Source organism: Gossypium hirsutum, chromosome D04 (genome assembly GCF_007990345.1).
Source record: "Gossypium hirsutum isolate 1008001.06 chromosome D04, Gossypium_hirsutum_v2.1, whole genome shotgun sequence".
Lineage (NCBI taxonomy): Eukaryota > Viridiplantae > Streptophyta > Magnoliopsida > Malvales > Malvaceae > Gossypium > Gossypium hirsutum.
Window position 1 is genome coordinate 51,881,048 of NC_053440.1, and position 17,148 is coordinate 51,898,195.

The window sequence follows — 17,148 nt, forward strand, 5'->3', positions numbered from 1 at the left end:
GTTCGACCGAATCAAATGAAATTTTTTTAAGTTAATCGAGTTGAAAAATCTTATTTTATCATCCTAACTCAAAAAAAATACTCGATTTGAAATTTTTTCGAATCGAGTCGAGTGAGATGAAATTCGAATAGAATCAAATCGAATATATTTGTTCGAGTTAAATTAAAAAAAATAATTTTGGGTCCTTGTAGCCACTGCCACCCACCGTAATTAAAGTTGCCTACTGTAATCAAATTTGTTATTAACTTTCATTCGTTCATAATTTATTTATTAATATTTTATATATGGGTAAACTTCTTTGCTTGCTTAGTTGCTTCAATTATATTCTGATTCCTATCACCATGTATTTTGAAATTAAATAATATATTAAATATAAAAAAATGTGATTTTTTAATAAAAGTTATTTTAAAGATAAAATGTGAAATTGATACTAACAGAAAATTTTAACATGAATATTTTATGGCATCATTAATAATTCAATTTTAACAGAAATTGATAAATGTTTAGCATGCTCAAACAATTCAATAATATAAATAGTACAAAATGTGAAATTTAATTAATAATATAAATAGCATACATAAATTCGAAAAAAAAGTTTTTGAGGGTTTAAAAAAAAGTAAAAGTTTTGGGAAAAAGCAAAAGGAAAAAATTTTGAGGGTTTGGGGGAAAGTAAATTTTTTTAGGAGGAAGTAAGTTTTTGATTGAACACCTTTTGGCGATCCTTGTTATTGGATTCCTCGTTTACGATCCTTGGATACTTCTCCCCTCGTTTGTCTTTACTCCAGTCATTACTGGCACGTCACTTCCTCTATTTGAGTCTTGCTGGGTTAGCACACATATGCCGTTCCGTCTCTCATGACTACTATTTTAACAGTCTTTTCTCATTTCTATTACTTTTCCCATTCATTGGTGGATTCCTTCGACCCACTGGCTGATGATTGCATTCTATAATTTCAGTATTCTTTTAACCCATTTTCCCTTATTTGCATAATTCCCATGATTACCATTTTCGTTGACCACCTATGTTTATTGTCCTGACTAATTACCTCATGTGTAATGTCCCGACGGGCTCCATAAGTTGTCATAGCAGAGCTATGGTCTTACTCGTCAAGTTCCATGTTTAATGTCCTAGTGAACTTCGTTGGTTGCGAAAGCCAAGTTATAATCTTACACCTCATAATCATCATGTTTACTATCCTAGCGTACTATACCATGTTTACTATCCCTACAGACTATTCTAGTTGTCATAGCCTAGCTATGGTCTTACACCTTTAACCTCTTAGAGGTGTCACCCCGAAAAACCTTACCGTTGTCGCGGTGTCTCCCCATAGAGCCTAGTGACCGCCGTCATGGTGTTGCTCTAGGGAACCTAATAATTGTTAATATCGTCTTATCATATATCCACCTTGATGCTCGAACACCGAAGTGTCTCCCCCGCAAATCCCAGGGCTTCGTACATCATGGTAATCACTTATTTCTCTATCTTAGCTTATTCTAACCCGTCAATATTTCCCTCTCATACTATGCATACATTAATCATGCATACAATACAATTTACCTACTAACAATAATCAACACATAACTAGCATGATCACACAACAACGTTTATCAATCGGGATGCAGGGTGCAAAAACTCACTTGATGCTTCATTGCCTCCTCAACTTGGCTTTTTTGAACGACAGAGCTTCCATTCTCCAGATAGCTAAACATGACAACCAAAATTATGGGTTAAACCCAGTATGTTTAACTCAAACCTCAATTTTTTAGAAACATGCAAAACCCCTAAAATGATTTTGGGAAATTATTATCTTTATTTTTTTAACCTTATGTATATAGAATGATTAAAAACTTTACCAGCTTACTGGTTCTCTACTTGTTTTACTCAAACATCCTTATCTTTGCTCTATGTAAAGCTTCCCATAATCATCTTGTCTTTGGAGCAACGAAGAAGATGAATGTATGGAAGAAAATGAAATAGAATTGAGATGAATCTTTTCCTAGAAGTCACATCTCTGCTATTTATAGCCCTTTTCGCACGGTCTTCAACCATGTAAAATCCGCTTAGTGACAATCATTGTGTCTCCCACTAAAAGACTGGTTGGTTCTAATCCAATCGAGCCAGACTTTGTTCTCAACCTTGTTCCATTTCAGTGGTTATCTTTTCTTAATCTTTCAGTAGAGAGTGCCAAATTAGGTCTCTTTCAATTTAATCCTTAAATGTTTAGGGTTTAGGGTTTAAAGAAAACCGAGTGTGATAGACTTAAACAACTCTACTAACAATATGTCTAAGTTTCATGGCCACAAAAGATCTAAGATATTGAAATGGGAGGCCCTAAATTTGAATTCAAATAAGTAGGGTTAGAAAATGATCTTGATTGGGGTGATATTGTGGGACTATCTAGCAAGCATAAGGAAGGTCCCCTCAATAGCCCAAGGTTCCTCCCTAAAAATAAGGTGAAGATCCAAATGTAGTCAAATCTAAAGATGATAAATTCATCATTCCTAAAGTCAACAGTTACCAATCCTATTAGGTTCTAGATTCTATTGATAATGCGTTGAAGGAGATGAGGGTCGAAGTTTCTTTAGTCATGAATGCATTTGATGAGGCAATGGCTCAAGTAAGATCTACTTACTTCAAGTTCCTACTGGTTGAAAGAAATAATCAGTCCTCGTTTGATTGCAACATTGGCATGAGGATAGATTCCAACCTGAATAGTGTGTTGCATGCTGGAATCATCTTTAGAAGATGATCTAGACTCAAAGATATAAGAGTGGGTACAATCTTTGATAGGACTTTTATTGATGAGTGGCTTTCTAGGTAAAAATTAAGGTGGGTTGGAGGTGAAGAAGATGGGAAAACAGAAGGATGTCGCAAATGAAGAAGGTTAGAGACAAAGAACAAATAATGAGATGAAGAAAACAAACCATGTAGGGAGGCTTTTTGAAGTTTTATGAGCCTTTTAGTCATGATGGTCTTGAAAGCCTAACCGACATGAAGGTGGACGTTTACAGAGAGGAGATTAAGGGAAAGGCTACAAGGAAATCAAAGGACTTAGAGAATAGATAGAGTGATAACAAGGGAAGAAGGAAACGTGGATTGGAATGGGGAAAATGAAGAGACTTGTAAGCAGAAAAGAGTAAATGCAAGAGGGTTAAATGTAGAAGTAAGGTTGAAGGAAACGAAAAGGAGTTGTAGCAGTCCAGGAAACTTCGAGAAGCTAAACCGCCGCCAGTGACGGGCCTAGGATAAAGCCTTAGGAGATGAGGCTTTTCTAGAAGAAACCTCGAGAGAGAAATTCTTTATTATAGTAAGAATTCCAAAGAGACTTCTATTTATTTATGTAAATTTATAATATCTAAATATTTTATTCACTAAGATTGATTTTTATGGAGCAGTAGTTAAATTTCTTAATATTTATTTAATTCAAGTTCAAACTGTGTTATCTCATCCTTATGCTTGATATTATATAAAAATGATTTAGATAATATCAACATTTTTTTAAATAATTTTATAAAATTATCCTTCCTATCTTGATTTTCTAAATTTGTTTTGTTTTTTGGAGTAAGAGGCAAAACAGAGAACCTTGCAAAACCTACAAGCCCACAGACTTTGAAAATTCCAACTCCAATATTTGGCAATGCCGTACCTAGCAAATCTAGGAACACATAACAAACTAGAAGTGGAAAATTTGAAATGTAATTACCAATAATGACTTTTATATATAATGACACACGTGCTTCTAAAATCATTCACATTTTCATCTTACTTTAATGTTTTATATGTTTGTTTGAAGTTGACTTACAAAAAAAAAACATTTTCATTTTCATATACATAATAATCAAAGTCCAAACATTATTTTAATACAACAAAAGAATGCCTCTTCTTCTTCTTCTTTTTCTCTTTGAATTTCATACCTTTGATAACTTTATTTTTCAATGTCTACTTTATAATGTTTTATATAAATAGGTAATTATTGTGAAAGTTTTGGGTTGAAATTTTGTCATATAATTTTTTTTATTTGTTAAATATAAGAATACATGAAAGCATCTTAATAGTTATCCAAAAAAAAAAAATTTTGGTGCAAAATGAAGAATAAGTAAAATTAGAAACGCAAACGACCCCTACCACAAGCATCCGCTTGTAGCAACGGGAGCAAACTCGGAGGCGGTATGGTCACAATACTAATGCCAACGTCCACGTTCTGCGCTAAAGTAGCAAGGTGATCCGCACAATTACCCTAACCGTAGTGACCCAACCTTCCCGAAGAAGCTTCCAACAATCATTGAGCAGGTTCTGAAATTGATATGTGTGCAAGTAAGGACGTTGGATGAGGTGACACTACTAGCAAAGCATCCACCTCTACCATCATCTGTTGAATCTATAACTGTTTGGCCAATTGAAGACACTGATCCACCCTCACCAACTGCCCAAAGTTATACTTGTAAATAAGGGTTAACAAAACACAATTTGATTTGAAAAAATTTAAAAAGAATCTAATTTTGAGTTAATCGAATTGAATTGTTCAAGTTATTCGAGTTACCTTAATAAGTAATTTGAGTTTCGAGTTCGAGTCGAGTTGCATTTTACAATTCGAATAACAAATTAATGTAAATATCCCTTTGATCCTTCTCAATTTTAAAAATGAGTAAATTGTTCTTTCTCAATAAAAAATACAAAATAATTCAAAATAATTTTCAAAATTCAAAATATTTATAAAAATTCTAAAATATATATATATTTTTAAAAAAAATTAAAGAATATATAAATAAAATTTTAAAATTGTCTGAAACAATAATCTAAATAAGTTAATTAATGATTCAAGTTTATCATACTACAATAAATTATTATTTATTATTTTGTTTTGAAAAAGCTTTCAAATATATATGATTTCAAATTTATGTGATTTAACATGGAATCAGTTATATTGTAACCAGATTTTAATTCGACATGTTTGATTTCTTAATTTAACTCAAACAATTTCACTCAATTTGATTCGATTTGACTCGAATTTCATTTCACTCAATTCGATTCGAAAAAATTTCAAATCAAGTTAGAATGATAAAATAAGACTCATCAACTCAATTAACTTGAAACTTTTTCACTTAATTCAACCGAACGCTCACCCCTACTTGTAAACTGTTCATTACCTACTTTCACCGTGAACCCACTGATGCAACTAACAGACTTCTCTCATTGTAAAATCATATATATCTTCTTTAGAATTATTTGATTTAAATCTCGGTGGAAATTATCTTAATGTATTCCAATTTTTAGTCCAAATATATATTGTAATGATTCATTTTGATTACTTTCAAGGCTCGAACTTGAATTCTTCCTTTAATAATGGAATATATTTTGTTGTTAAAATTAAGTAATACTTTGAACATAAAAAATAACACTTCTTTTTTTTAAAAAAATTCATGACCCTCATTTTCTCTTCTTGCCTAGTTGCCTTTCTTCCTCACTTCATCCCTAAACCCCAAATAATTAAATAATAACAGGTATTTAAGGGCGAAACATCTACGTTACTTTCAATGTATATTCCTTTAATATATGTTATGGATTATCACATAAAATGTGGAGAATTAAAAGACCACGATTATATCTAAATTTTATATTTGACTACCAGACATCATCCCATTCTTTATTCTTATAAACATCAACTTCCCAATTTTAAAATTAGTTAAAATCACAATAAATAAATCCAAATTCTAGAATAATTGCTCTTGAAAATGGAGACCAAGCCACTTTGATTAAGATGCAATTTCACAATCCCATTATTATAAAACAACAACAATAATAGCAATTAATAAATATTGGATTTTCTATTATAATAATAATAAAGTACTCGAACCCCATGTGATGGTTTTATAATTAAAGGTATTCATCGTTCTAAGTGTGGCTTGAGTTTAAGTAACGCTAGTCGCGTTAATTGTTCAAATTTTATCCTATTATTATTATTTCGAAGACAACATTCCTCGTCGAGAGGTAAAGACAAAAAACAAGAGTAGTCTCTTTAAAATGAATTTACTATATAAACCCTTCAAATTTTTATGAAATTATAAATTGATATAATAACAAAGTATGTAATTATTATAAATAAAAAAGTGAGTAGTGCACAGGAGGCCACGTAAGAAGCGTTGAGTAGATGTTTTCAACTCACTCCATTGCGTCATCTCCTCCTTTTACTTTGAAATTCTATAATATATAATTATTCAATTTTTTAAAATCAGTAAAAAAAATCTCAATACATGTTTAAATCATCAAATGTAATTAAGCATTAATTGGTATTTTATATTTGATAATATAAATTATAATTAAATCATTTCATAATTTAAAATAGAAAATTGAATATCATAACCACTATTTACTTACGTAATAATAATTTGCTATAACAGTTAATTTCATTATATTTTTTTAAAATACTTAAACTTAGTTGCCTCAACCCAAACCCTTTGCGTATTCTAATTTGGGAGAACTTTTAAGGAATGCTATAAATTCAAATTATTTTCGATTTGACGTAATTAATTCAAAAAATTTGAATTTGATATTCGATTATTATCAAATTAAAATAAATTTAACTAAATTGTTTATCCAAATAGATTTTATTTCAAAACTAAAATTAAACTTTTTTTACTCGAATCCATTTATGACAAAATGTTAACATTAGTACATATTTACAAAAAAAAATCATTTTAAATTATTTTGAAAAATAAGTTGACCTCAAAATTTACAAAAAATAATATAACTAAAATAATTAAATTATAACCAAATTGCAAAACAAACTTTTATAAAATTCTACTTCAAAACCTCTATTATGATTTTCTTTATACAAGTAAACAATTATAAAAAGAATTGACGAAACTTTAACCCTTATACCAATCAACTTGAAATCTACGTAAATTTATCACTCAACCAATAACGTAATTTGTTTAATTATAATATTTGATGCCAACAGGCATTTTCCAAATATTTCACCTAAAATGTTTTCCTAAAACAAAGTTATATCCCAAGCCTTTACTTAAAATGTAACAACAAGGGCAAAGGGCGAAGCCAGAAAATTAAATTGTAATTTTTATGATAGTAAAAATATAATTTCACCATTTTAATAGTCTCTATCTCTATAATTTGTAAATGATTAAATCAAGTTTTTATCATTTTTAGGGAGACCAAAATACAATTTTACCTTTATTAATTTAAAATTTTAAAAATTCCAAAGGACCTAAATAAAAAAATTTTCATTTTAGGGAGCCACCGTCTAACCATCTATACTAATAAATAAATTCATAATAAATTAATTATACCTTTTTTAAACAATTTTATTATAGGTTCTAATCATTATTCTTTTTAAGATAATGCATTGAAGTATCCATAGTCCATTCCTAACTCATAAATAAGAGGATAATACACTTTAACATATTCAATCCTATATCCTCCCGTATTGACAATAATACTCATGCTAATAGAGTTAAAATTAAATAAATAAAATTCCGTAAAGATATAATTCTTAATATATATATATGATTATAAAAATATTTTATAAGTCTTTATAAAAAGGTGAAATCATTAATCAACAAGCTTAATAATTTGAAGGGTAAATGATTTCCTCCTCCATAGTAAATAAGTAAATAAGATCATGATTGACTCTAAATTATCTACAATTATAATATAAGTTTTGATTCTATCGAATTTTTAATTTAATGTTTATCTTCTGGGTGTCATTATTATTGATTTGAAAATTATTATTATATTATCATTTACATCCTTATTTGTCTTCTATATATAAAAGCAAACCCAGATTGCTTCCTTTGGTCTCTAAAGAAAAAATCTCTGTTTGTCTTTCATTAACATAAAGCCTTAAAATCTTATTCCTTTTCAACTCAACCTCAATCACTCACTCACTCCTTTATATACACTTTTTATATATATATAGGTTTCTTCAGGGAAGAGCTTCATCATATTCTCCATTGAGAAATAAAAAACAAAGCTTCTCTATTGATCAAAGTTCACATGAAAAGAGACTTATCAACTAACTGGTATGTTATCCCAAACTCTTCTACGTATAAATATCGGGTTTTTTGTTATCTTTTCTGGGTTTGATTTTGTTTTTGAAGTTTTGGATTGATAATCTTTATTTATCCCCCCATCAGTCTCTGTTTCAAAGGCTTCCTTTTTTTTTTAAACTTCCTATAATCTAGTTATGGACGATGTTTTTTTTTTCTTATTGAAGCTTGATGAATATCTTATAATGTTTTGAATCAAAATTTCAAAAGCTTTTCAAGGGTTTCAAATCTCAAAAGTTAATTTCAATGTTTCTTAAAAACAAAACAACTTCTTTTGTTTTTTTCTTGGAAAGCTGAGAAAGTTTTTGATTTTATGTTCCCTTGAAATCCTCACCCGCTTCCAAAAGCATCAAGAAAGCTATTGCTTTAACAATCTGTTAAAATTCGCTGTCATCTTCTACATGGAAATTTTTTTAAAGTCCTTATCAAGGCTTAATGGAGTTTGATTGTGATAATCTATACTTGGAAGAAGATTAAACGACCATAATACATCTTCTGCATTTAGATATCCATTCTGGGATGCCAATTTTATATGACATGGTTAGTTGTGTTTCTTTATTAAGGTGCCCCCACTATTGGATGATAAGTAATTCATGTAGTTAGAGAAGAGGGGGTGGTAGAGCTCATAAAGTGTTTGATAGTAGTTTGTGTGGATGAATTTATGCATAGCCCATTTCTTACCACCCAACAGCACTTTCTGGTTATTGAAGACAAAGTTTAACATGTTTTGTTGGCTTTAATTGACCTTGTTTCGTGTATATATGTGTGTGTGTGTGTGTGTGTACCTATGTATGTATAGGGTTTTATGTTTCATAGGTTCTAATCTGGTTTTTACATATATGCTGCAGATTTTGGTAGCACATGATCATTGAGCAGTACATGGAAAGTAAGATTTGCTTGCAGGAGTGGATGGATTCACCAGGTTCGGTCTCGGTTTTGGATGATAACCCGTCGAGAAGCTTCGACTGTAACATCTGCCTCGACTCAGTGCAGGATCCGGTGGTCACATTTTGTGGTCACCTGTTTTGTTGGCCTTGCATCTATAAATGGCTTTCCACTGGAAACCAAGACCAGAAACAACACCAATGTCCTGTATGCAAAGCTGAAGTTTCGGATACCACACTGATTCCACTTTACGGCAGGGGCAGCGTAACGAGCAAGGAGTCGAGACCAAAGGCTTCGCAATTCGGCATGGTCATACCGAAGAGACCTCCTGGTCCAACCAATGGCGTCGGCACGATACAAGGATCCCCAAATACTACCGATCATCATGGATATTCATATCAACCTCAAGCCTACTTCCCTCCACTGGATGGTTATCCAGATTCACCGATGTTTAGTCCCGGTGGGACACCTATAAACGTACCTGATCCAGTCATCCGAATGTTCGGTGAAATGGTATACACGAGAGTATTCGGGAACTCAGTTACCAACTTCTATACATACCCAAATTCGTACAATCTAACAAGGAGTACTAGTCCTAGGATTAGAAGGCAGGTAATGCAAGCCGATAAATCGCTCGGCAGAATAAGTTTTTTCCTCTTCTGTTGCATATTCCTTTGCCTTCTTTTGTTCTGATCATCATCCTCGGCTCCCACTTCCCATTTCGTAGAACCCTGTATAGCCAGATTGAATACATACAAATACGAAAACCGTATGTACCGATACATACTGATATGCCGTGACATCATGTGTAAACTATAAGTCATGTTCTACCTCCAAAACCATTTCTTGCAGGATGTAGAGAGGTTTAATGCATTGAAATAATGAAATTGTCCCATCTCTTTCATGTTTTCTATGGCATTAAAGTCTATGAAATGTACTTACAAAGATGAGATTAGATCATCATTTGGGATAACATTACTTCTTATATATAAATCCTGTTTTAAGTCCACCTCTAAAAAATTGAATTTGAAGTGAGATGCTTATCTGTTGAGGTATTCTTCTTGGTTTAAAAAGCTCTCTCCACCCCACTACCGGATAATATTTTTTTTTATATACATGGACTATATTGAAGCTATTAAAGGTGTCACCATTTAAAACAATTGTGAATGTAAAATTTGGCATATTATATTTGGATCCTTCTTATTGAAAGAGATTGCTTCCTTCGGGATTCATGTTGTAAGATTTTTTTTTTTAATTTTATTAAATTATTTTATAAATAAAATTTATATTCGTGATATGTCCTTCCCATTCCATCCTTATCTTTATAAGACTGTTTCCTATTTTTAACATCTTTTGGTATTTTGGAATTCCTTTTTCTTGGTTGTAAAGGAAAATTTTGTTTTGTGGTGATTTTGATTAAGAAATTGAAAGAAAAAGTCAGAAAATTATTATTGATGGTTAGTAAGCTGGTATAGATCAAGTTGGTTGAGTTGGTTCGAGGATTTTGATTCGATTTGCAAGGTTATAAGGGGCATGGAAGTTAACACTCACTCCGATGCTTTTATTTAGTAAAATATTGATGGTTATAGAGAGAGTAAAATGTATCTATTTAGTGAAAAAGATAAAATAAAATAAAAATGAAAAAGAAATAATACCTTATACTCCTATGTTTGGTCTCTGAGCTTGATTTTTATTAATTGTTGTTGTAAGAATTAAAAAAGTTAATAATGCTTAACAATTAACATATTTGTTGCTATTCATATCATTATCTAAAAGCTATTTAATTTTATCTAACCAAATTTATTAAGCGCGTTGTTAATGAATGGAAATGAAAGATTACGTGAGTCTTTTGAGGTTGAAATAGTTTTCATTAGAAGAAAAGATGAATTTAAATATTTAGCTGAATCCAATTAATTTCCACCCAATTGATGGATTTTCAATTTAATTAGAATGTAAACTATTTCAACCTCCTAATTTTGCACGGGATAATGACAATTGGAGTAGCATGTTTGGAGCCGTGTTTGTGGAAAAATCGCAATAATATCCTGTTCAATAATAATTATCAGAACGTTAATGGTATCCTTTGTCAAGCTCGTCGACTAGCTGGGAGATCACTAAAGACACCACAACACATGGGAGAGATTGGGGACCAGAGTGTTCGAATTAGAAGAAACTAGAGATGGACTGGTACAAGGTTAATGCAGATGGTGCAAGGGAGTTGGAGCTGGATTATGCGGCATCTAGTGGTGTTGTAAGGGATTATAATGGAGAGTGGAAGATAGGTTTCGCACGCAAGATTGGTGTATGTTTGGTCATGGAAGTGGGGAGCTTATGACGGGCTACAACAAGCTTCGCGACTGGGAACAAGAAAGGTGATTCTTGAAATGGATAGTTTGGAGGCCATTCAGCTAATATATAAACCTATATATGATATCTCTCGGTTTGCAGTGGCCTGTGATGTGAAAATGCCGATTCATAAACGATGGAAAATTAAGGTTCAACACGTTAACAGAGAAGGTAATAGAGTTGCAGATGCATTGGTTAAGCAAGTTCTTGGTTGGGAGGTAGGATTTTGTAGTTTCTTGCAATCATCTGATCATGTCTTGTCTCTTATTCATGATGACTTAGCCGAAAATGACCAGAATAACATGACTTTGATATGATAGATTAATTTGCTTTATTCACCAAAAGTAAATATGATAAAAACCAATGTTACTTGAAATAACTAAAACATAGAACAAATATTTTTAAAATACCACAACAAACTAGTATGCTGTGAATTGAAGTTGAAGAGGGGATAATATTTTTGAGCTCATAGGACACCTTATTTTGCCAAATTCACAATTGAAATAGTGATGAGCATTTACCCATTTCTTTCAACTCCCAACCTCAACTTTCTCTTCCATTAAACCCAATTTCTTTGAAGTCTTAAATCAATGTTAATAGCTTTTCAAATGGTACGAGTTAATCAAGAAAGGAGCGCATATACGATGGGAAGAATAAGTAAATGACCTCTTGGAGTAACTTAAATCCAAGTAGGTGGTTTTATAATTTCACTATTAGGTTTATGGTTTGAAATTACATATTATTGGGTTTTGGTGTGAATTTTTGAAATATTTTTGTATTATATGAAAATTTTGTAGGATTTTTTTTTAATAATATGATGATTAGAAGTATAATCTAACAAAGGAGTTACTACCAGAAGTATGTAATAAGGAAGGAAATTTAATAAATGAATTCTTACAAACGAATTATTGATCCATATAAAGGGAATAAATCTCCCACTAGGAGAGAAAATACAACTATTAACTTACACCACATTAATCGTATTAATTTATACTCCAAAACTGTTAAAAACAAAGTTTGAAATACTTTTAAATCACCATGCTAGAACTAATTGAAGATATTTGTAAGTTTTTTTCATCTGAATTCCAAATAATTCACAATTTTTTAATATTAAAAACTTAACGAATCAAAGCTAACGGCATAAAAGTCGAATTAAAAACATTTAACTCATACATTTCAAAAATCAAATTTTCAATCAACTTGAATTTAAGATAAAATCAAATGTAAATCATAACAATTATAGTTGGAGCTTAATTGAATCATATGTAGGGGTGAACAAAAATTTAATTCGATTCGGAAAACTCAATAAAATATTTAAGTTTTGAATTAAATAGTTCAAGTTAATCGAGTTATTCGAATAAACTTGAATTAAAAAAAATCAAAATTTTCGGTTTAACTCAAATATGAATTACACAATTCGAGTTATCCAATAAGAAAAAACAAAACTACGTTATTTTAATAAATGTTTATATTTTCTAAAGTTAAAAATTAAAAGTTAAAATCATTAAGTTAAAAGGCAAAACTAAATCGTTTTAATAAATATTTACCCATCAATAATCTTGTATTTTGTCTAAGTAAAAACACAACATTGAGAATAGATAATAGGATTCGTCAACTTGACTAATTCAAAATTTTTTGACTTGATTCGACTCAATTAAATTCTAAATGAAATTCTCGAGGATTGCACAGGCTTAATTCGAAAGCTTGATTTTCCCTCTTTTACTTACCAGGACAACATGAATACTCATCAATGAAAAGAATTTATTCCCAAAAGAAAAATGTTTTCTAAATTCATGAAATTTTTTAAAAAAATTCCTTAGAAATTTTAATGAGGATGTGGTATAGACATGATTTTTTGGTAACCTGTCATACTCCGATTATTGCCACATCATTTAACACTTGCAGATTTTAGCGATAATGCAATTACTCCAACCTCCAGCCAACTAACTCCTCAAGTATAAAAAAACAAATCAATTGCCTCTCATTTAGTCCAATTCTATGGATATTTTATATGAAAATAAAATGTAAGTTCAAATATCAAAATCAACACACAATTTTGCAATAACCACCTAATTGATGATTAGTTCTCAAAACCTAACAATCAGGAACTAAAAATTGCATTTCATTTAAATGACAGAAACTAGTACAGTAAAGGAAGACACAAGATGAGCTGAAACTATGCTTCGTAAAAAAGTCAAATATAGCATTCAGTCATTACAATGTACAAAAGGTACTTACATTCCTATTCCACCCAACATCGAACATAAGATCAATTGCAGAATTCACCCAAGGTAACTTGTCCCTGATTCAAGCTTGTCGGCACTGTAGAAATGCAGCAATTTTAGGGGCATTACTTTCTCCTGCAACCAAGACATGCCAAAGTTTCATAAATATAAGGTCTCCAAGTTTACTTTTTCCATAAAAAGCAAAAGGAAACGGTGAGCCAGTGCCAGAAAACCTGAACCATCTCTGCAGACTGAGAAGGGAAATGAAAGCCTGTTGAACAGTTCTCCAAAATTTCAGGGTTTTTCATCCATGCTCTACGAGCGTCACTTACTTTAATCTTATATCTAAACATCTGAAAGGGAAATAAAAACCATGTTAAATCAACTTAGGTTTATGCAACAAACATATGCATAACTCAGTTCTACTCATTTTAAAAGAATTGAACCCCAAAATGTTTCTTTGTACAACAGTTGTTCAATGTTTTACAATCACATAATGCGTACCTGAGAAAGAGAGACATCCGGCTTCTCCAGCTCGTCTCCCTCAACCTCAATACCAGTACCTTGGCACTCTGGGCAGAGTACAGAATTAATCAGGGTCCCTGTAGGTTTAGTCTCTCCATCCTTCCCCATCTTCTTGCATTTGGTTCGATTTTTCCTCCTAGATCTTCGTCTTGCTTTAGGGTTAACTGAATGGTTCTCAATCCTCTCAAGCTCACAAAGGAGAATCCAATGTATAAGGCATGAAGTATGAAATACATGGAAAGCCTACAAGTAAAAGAAAAAGATAAACTAAATAAGACTTGAACTTAATATACACAAGTTAACAAGTTAATCAATGCTTCAAGCTGAGATAAAAGAAAAAGGTCATATTGAGCATTAACAAGGCATAATTGTAAAAAACAACCCTCGACGTTTGGGGGCTTTTGGTTTTGTGCCCTTGACCTTTTTATTTTTTGATTGACACCCTCAAAGTTGCGATTTTTTCAGAAATCAGCCCACTTTTAACGGTCAACATGAGTTGACCGTTAATCAAATTGTAGGTCAACATAGTAGCCCATGTGGCATGCCACATAAGCGCACGACGTCATATATGATGTCATCTATTTAACATTTTGTTTCCATTTTCTTTCTGAAAAAATCGTAACTTTAAGGGTGTCAATCAAAAAATAAAAAGGTCAAGGGCACAAAACCAAAAGCCCCCAAACGTTGAGGGTTTTTGTGCAATTATGCCTATTAACAAATATGATGCAACTTTAAGGTGCTCTGAATAACTAAGAAGGAGATCCAGAGACAGGTTGGGTACAGAATCATACCCCATTAACATTTCTACTACTGCAAACAAGTTTTCCGGTATTCAAGTTCATGAGTGTCGCTACATCTTTATCAGGAAGCATTTTTTGCCGACAGATATCACACATTCTTTCAGCAGCTATACGCTGTTGCCGCCTCAACTCTCTCCTTATAGTCCTACTTGAAATGAATCTTGTGAGCAGAAGCTGGTCATCATATCGATCTAATGCCAGTCTTGAAGAATCACCATTTGAAGCTGAAGAGTCTTCCCCAGACGAATCATACTGATTACTTAAAGATCCACTTATATCCTCTGGGTCAGAAAATGACTTCTTCCTTTTCCTAATGGCAGCTTCACCATTATCCAATTCTGTTGTTGAACCAGATGTTAATAGTGATTTGACATCATCGAGCAATCCCTTTCTGCCTAGATCACAATTATAAGGAAAAGTAACAACAGCAAATTCATGCTTTGGAACCTTGAACCTATCATCATTTCTAGGAGCTTCTTTCCCTAGCCATTCACACCATATTCTGCTAATACCATTTGAGATTCCATCCTTCTCACAGAATCTCGCTGCAATTCTCCCAAAACCAGAAAAACTCACTTTCAAATCAGAAATTTTATCCTTGATTAGCACACCTGGTATCACCAGATCAGATTCCCCTGCTCTACCATTCACTTCCTTGTTACAGGAACTAGCTTGACTACCAACATATTCAACTATAGCAAGATTGTTATCACTGTTTTGAAACTCCAACAACCTATTTTGGTTATCATTTACAACTTCCAACTGTTTCTCTTCTCCATTCGTGGCACCAAAGAACAGGACACCATCATTGAAAGGCCATGGATTTGATCCTAACAATGTAACCTTAGCAGCAGCTAACCTTTCAGTGTGAAGGCTCCCCTTCAAATGGTCAAGCAACACTGAATCACTATAACATGGTGCAAGGCACAAAGTGCAGAAGAATATGAACCGCTTTCCATCCTCACGAAGTTCTACATAAGTATGCCCTTGTGATCTTACATTGTTAAGAGTGGTTTTTGCTAATTGTTCTTTTAAACTACAACCACCTGTCCTTTGAAATCCTAATTCCCTCCTTTCAGCCATTCAAAATTTTCTAACCCTAAACAATATGATTGAAACCCTAACCCAAGTAAACTCACAATTCCAGAGAAACTAAGTTCAACTTCAGTAATTTTCTTTTCTCCTTTTAAGATTTTACAGACATGTAAAAATCCTAAGAGAATCAAATTTCATAACGACAAGGCCACCAACTACAAATCTCTAAGTTTCTTCAACTTCTTCCACAGATGAAAGCTTAAACATATTCAGCAATTCCACATGAAACCCTAACCAAAGTATCGGTAATTCCAGAAATCTCTAGAAATTCAATTCACAGATCCTTTCAAAACTAAAATTCTAAATTCTCACAGAATTTACCAACAAACAAGAGATTTCTACTTCAATTCTCCAAATTTCCAGGTTTCAAGCAAAGAAATATTCCAAACAACAAATTTCTCAAAAAGAACACGAAAAATTGAAAGACAAAAAAAAAAAAACACTTCAACAAACTCCAACTAAAGATATTCGCGGAGAACTAGGTATAGGATTCTTAGCAAACCGTCGTGTTCTAACAGCGGAAGAGAAAGCCTCGAAAGCCATGGAGCAAATAGGATGCAAGGTGCTCGAACGCGAATCCTCCATAGCCATCTCCATTTCTCAGAGCGGCAAAGAGAGGGAATAACAGTTAAATGAGACTGTTTGGATAACGAGAAAATTAAAAATTAAAAAAGAAAAAGAAAAGGGAAGGAGATTACAAGAGAAAAATGAGCGAAAACTTAAACTTGAAAAATGATTTTTTGAATTTGGATTAGTTTATTGAGGGTTTCGACTTTCGAGCAGCCCAGATTCAGTTTCGTGTAATAAATTGACAAAATCAAAATTAGGGTACGCAAAGGAATATATGGGTAAAATGTTGCCAATACTTATTGACCGTTGGATGATTGCCGTACGAGTTGTTGATTGTGATAAACGGTCTACGGTTTAGGTTTTGAAATTATTGAACTTAAACGGATTAGTACTTAGATGCGAATTTTCGGATAATCGGATACCGCGAAAGGAGTAAAGATTAGGACAACTTTATTATTATTATTTTAAAATTTGGTTATAGAAAAAGACAGTTGGAATGGGTGGTCTGTGAAATAAATAAAGGAAATTACGTGTCCTCACATTAGTTAGTATATAAACAATTGCTTAAATTATGCTACTACTCCTTCTACTATGCATAAATTGTTCATTTAGTCTCTATACTTTAATTTGATCATTTT

At 32.0% G+C, this 17,148-nt stretch overlaps 2 protein-coding genes across 3 annotated transcripts; one reads left to right on the plus strand and one right to left on the minus strand.

Moving 5' to 3' along the window:
* The first annotated feature begins 7,779 nt into the window (after positions 1–7,779).
* Positions 7,780–9,922, plus strand: LOC107898950 (E3 ubiquitin-protein ligase RMA1H1). Of its 2 annotated transcripts, none has more exons than XM_016824528.2 (2): positions 7,780–8,037; positions 8,913–9,922. In XM_016824528.2, exon 2 carries the CDS (start codon positions 8,926–8,928, stop codon positions 9,640–9,642), a length of 717 nt encoding a protein of 238 aa, XP_016680017.1. In that variant the 5' UTR covers positions 7,780–8,037; positions 8,913–8,925; the 3' UTR covers positions 9,643–9,922. The 2 variants fall into 2 exon arrangements, with proteins under 2 accessions (XP_016680017.1, XP_016680018.1); XM_016824529.2 differs by lacking the exon at positions 7,780–8,037 and adding an exon at positions 8,084–8,604.
* A 3,479-nt stretch (positions 9,923–13,401) lies between these two features.
* LOC107898949 (uncharacterized) lies at positions 13,402–16,769 on the minus strand. Its single transcript, XM_016824527.2, has 4 exons — positions 14,837–16,769; positions 14,025–14,288; positions 13,754–13,873; positions 13,402–13,655 (listed from the first exon to the last, which is right to left on the minus strand). The coding sequence occupies exons 1-4, from the start codon at positions 15,926–15,928 to the stop codon at positions 13,578–13,580; spliced, it is 1,554 nt and encodes a 517-aa protein (XP_016680016.2). The 5' UTR covers positions 15,929–16,769; the 3' UTR covers positions 13,402–13,577.
* Between the last annotated feature and the right edge of the window lie 379 nt (positions 16,770–17,148).

Coding starts and splice junctions, on each gene's coding strand:
- LOC107898949 (XM_016824527.2), bottom strand. CDS start 15,928: ATGGCTGAAAGGAGGGAATTAGGATTTCAAAGGACAGGTGGTTGTAGT. Junction 14,289..14,836: donor GTAGTAGAAATGTTAATGGG/GTATGATTCTGT, acceptor TTTTACTTGTAG/GCTTTCCATGTATTTCATAC. Junction 13,656..13,753: donor AGTCTGCAGAGATGGTTCAG/GTTTTCTGGCAC, acceptor TCTTGGTTGCAG/GAGAAAGTAATGCCCCTAAA.
- LOC107898950 (XM_016824528.2), top strand. CDS start 8,926: ATGATCATTGAGCAGTACATGGAAAGTAAGATTTGCTTGCAGGAGTGG.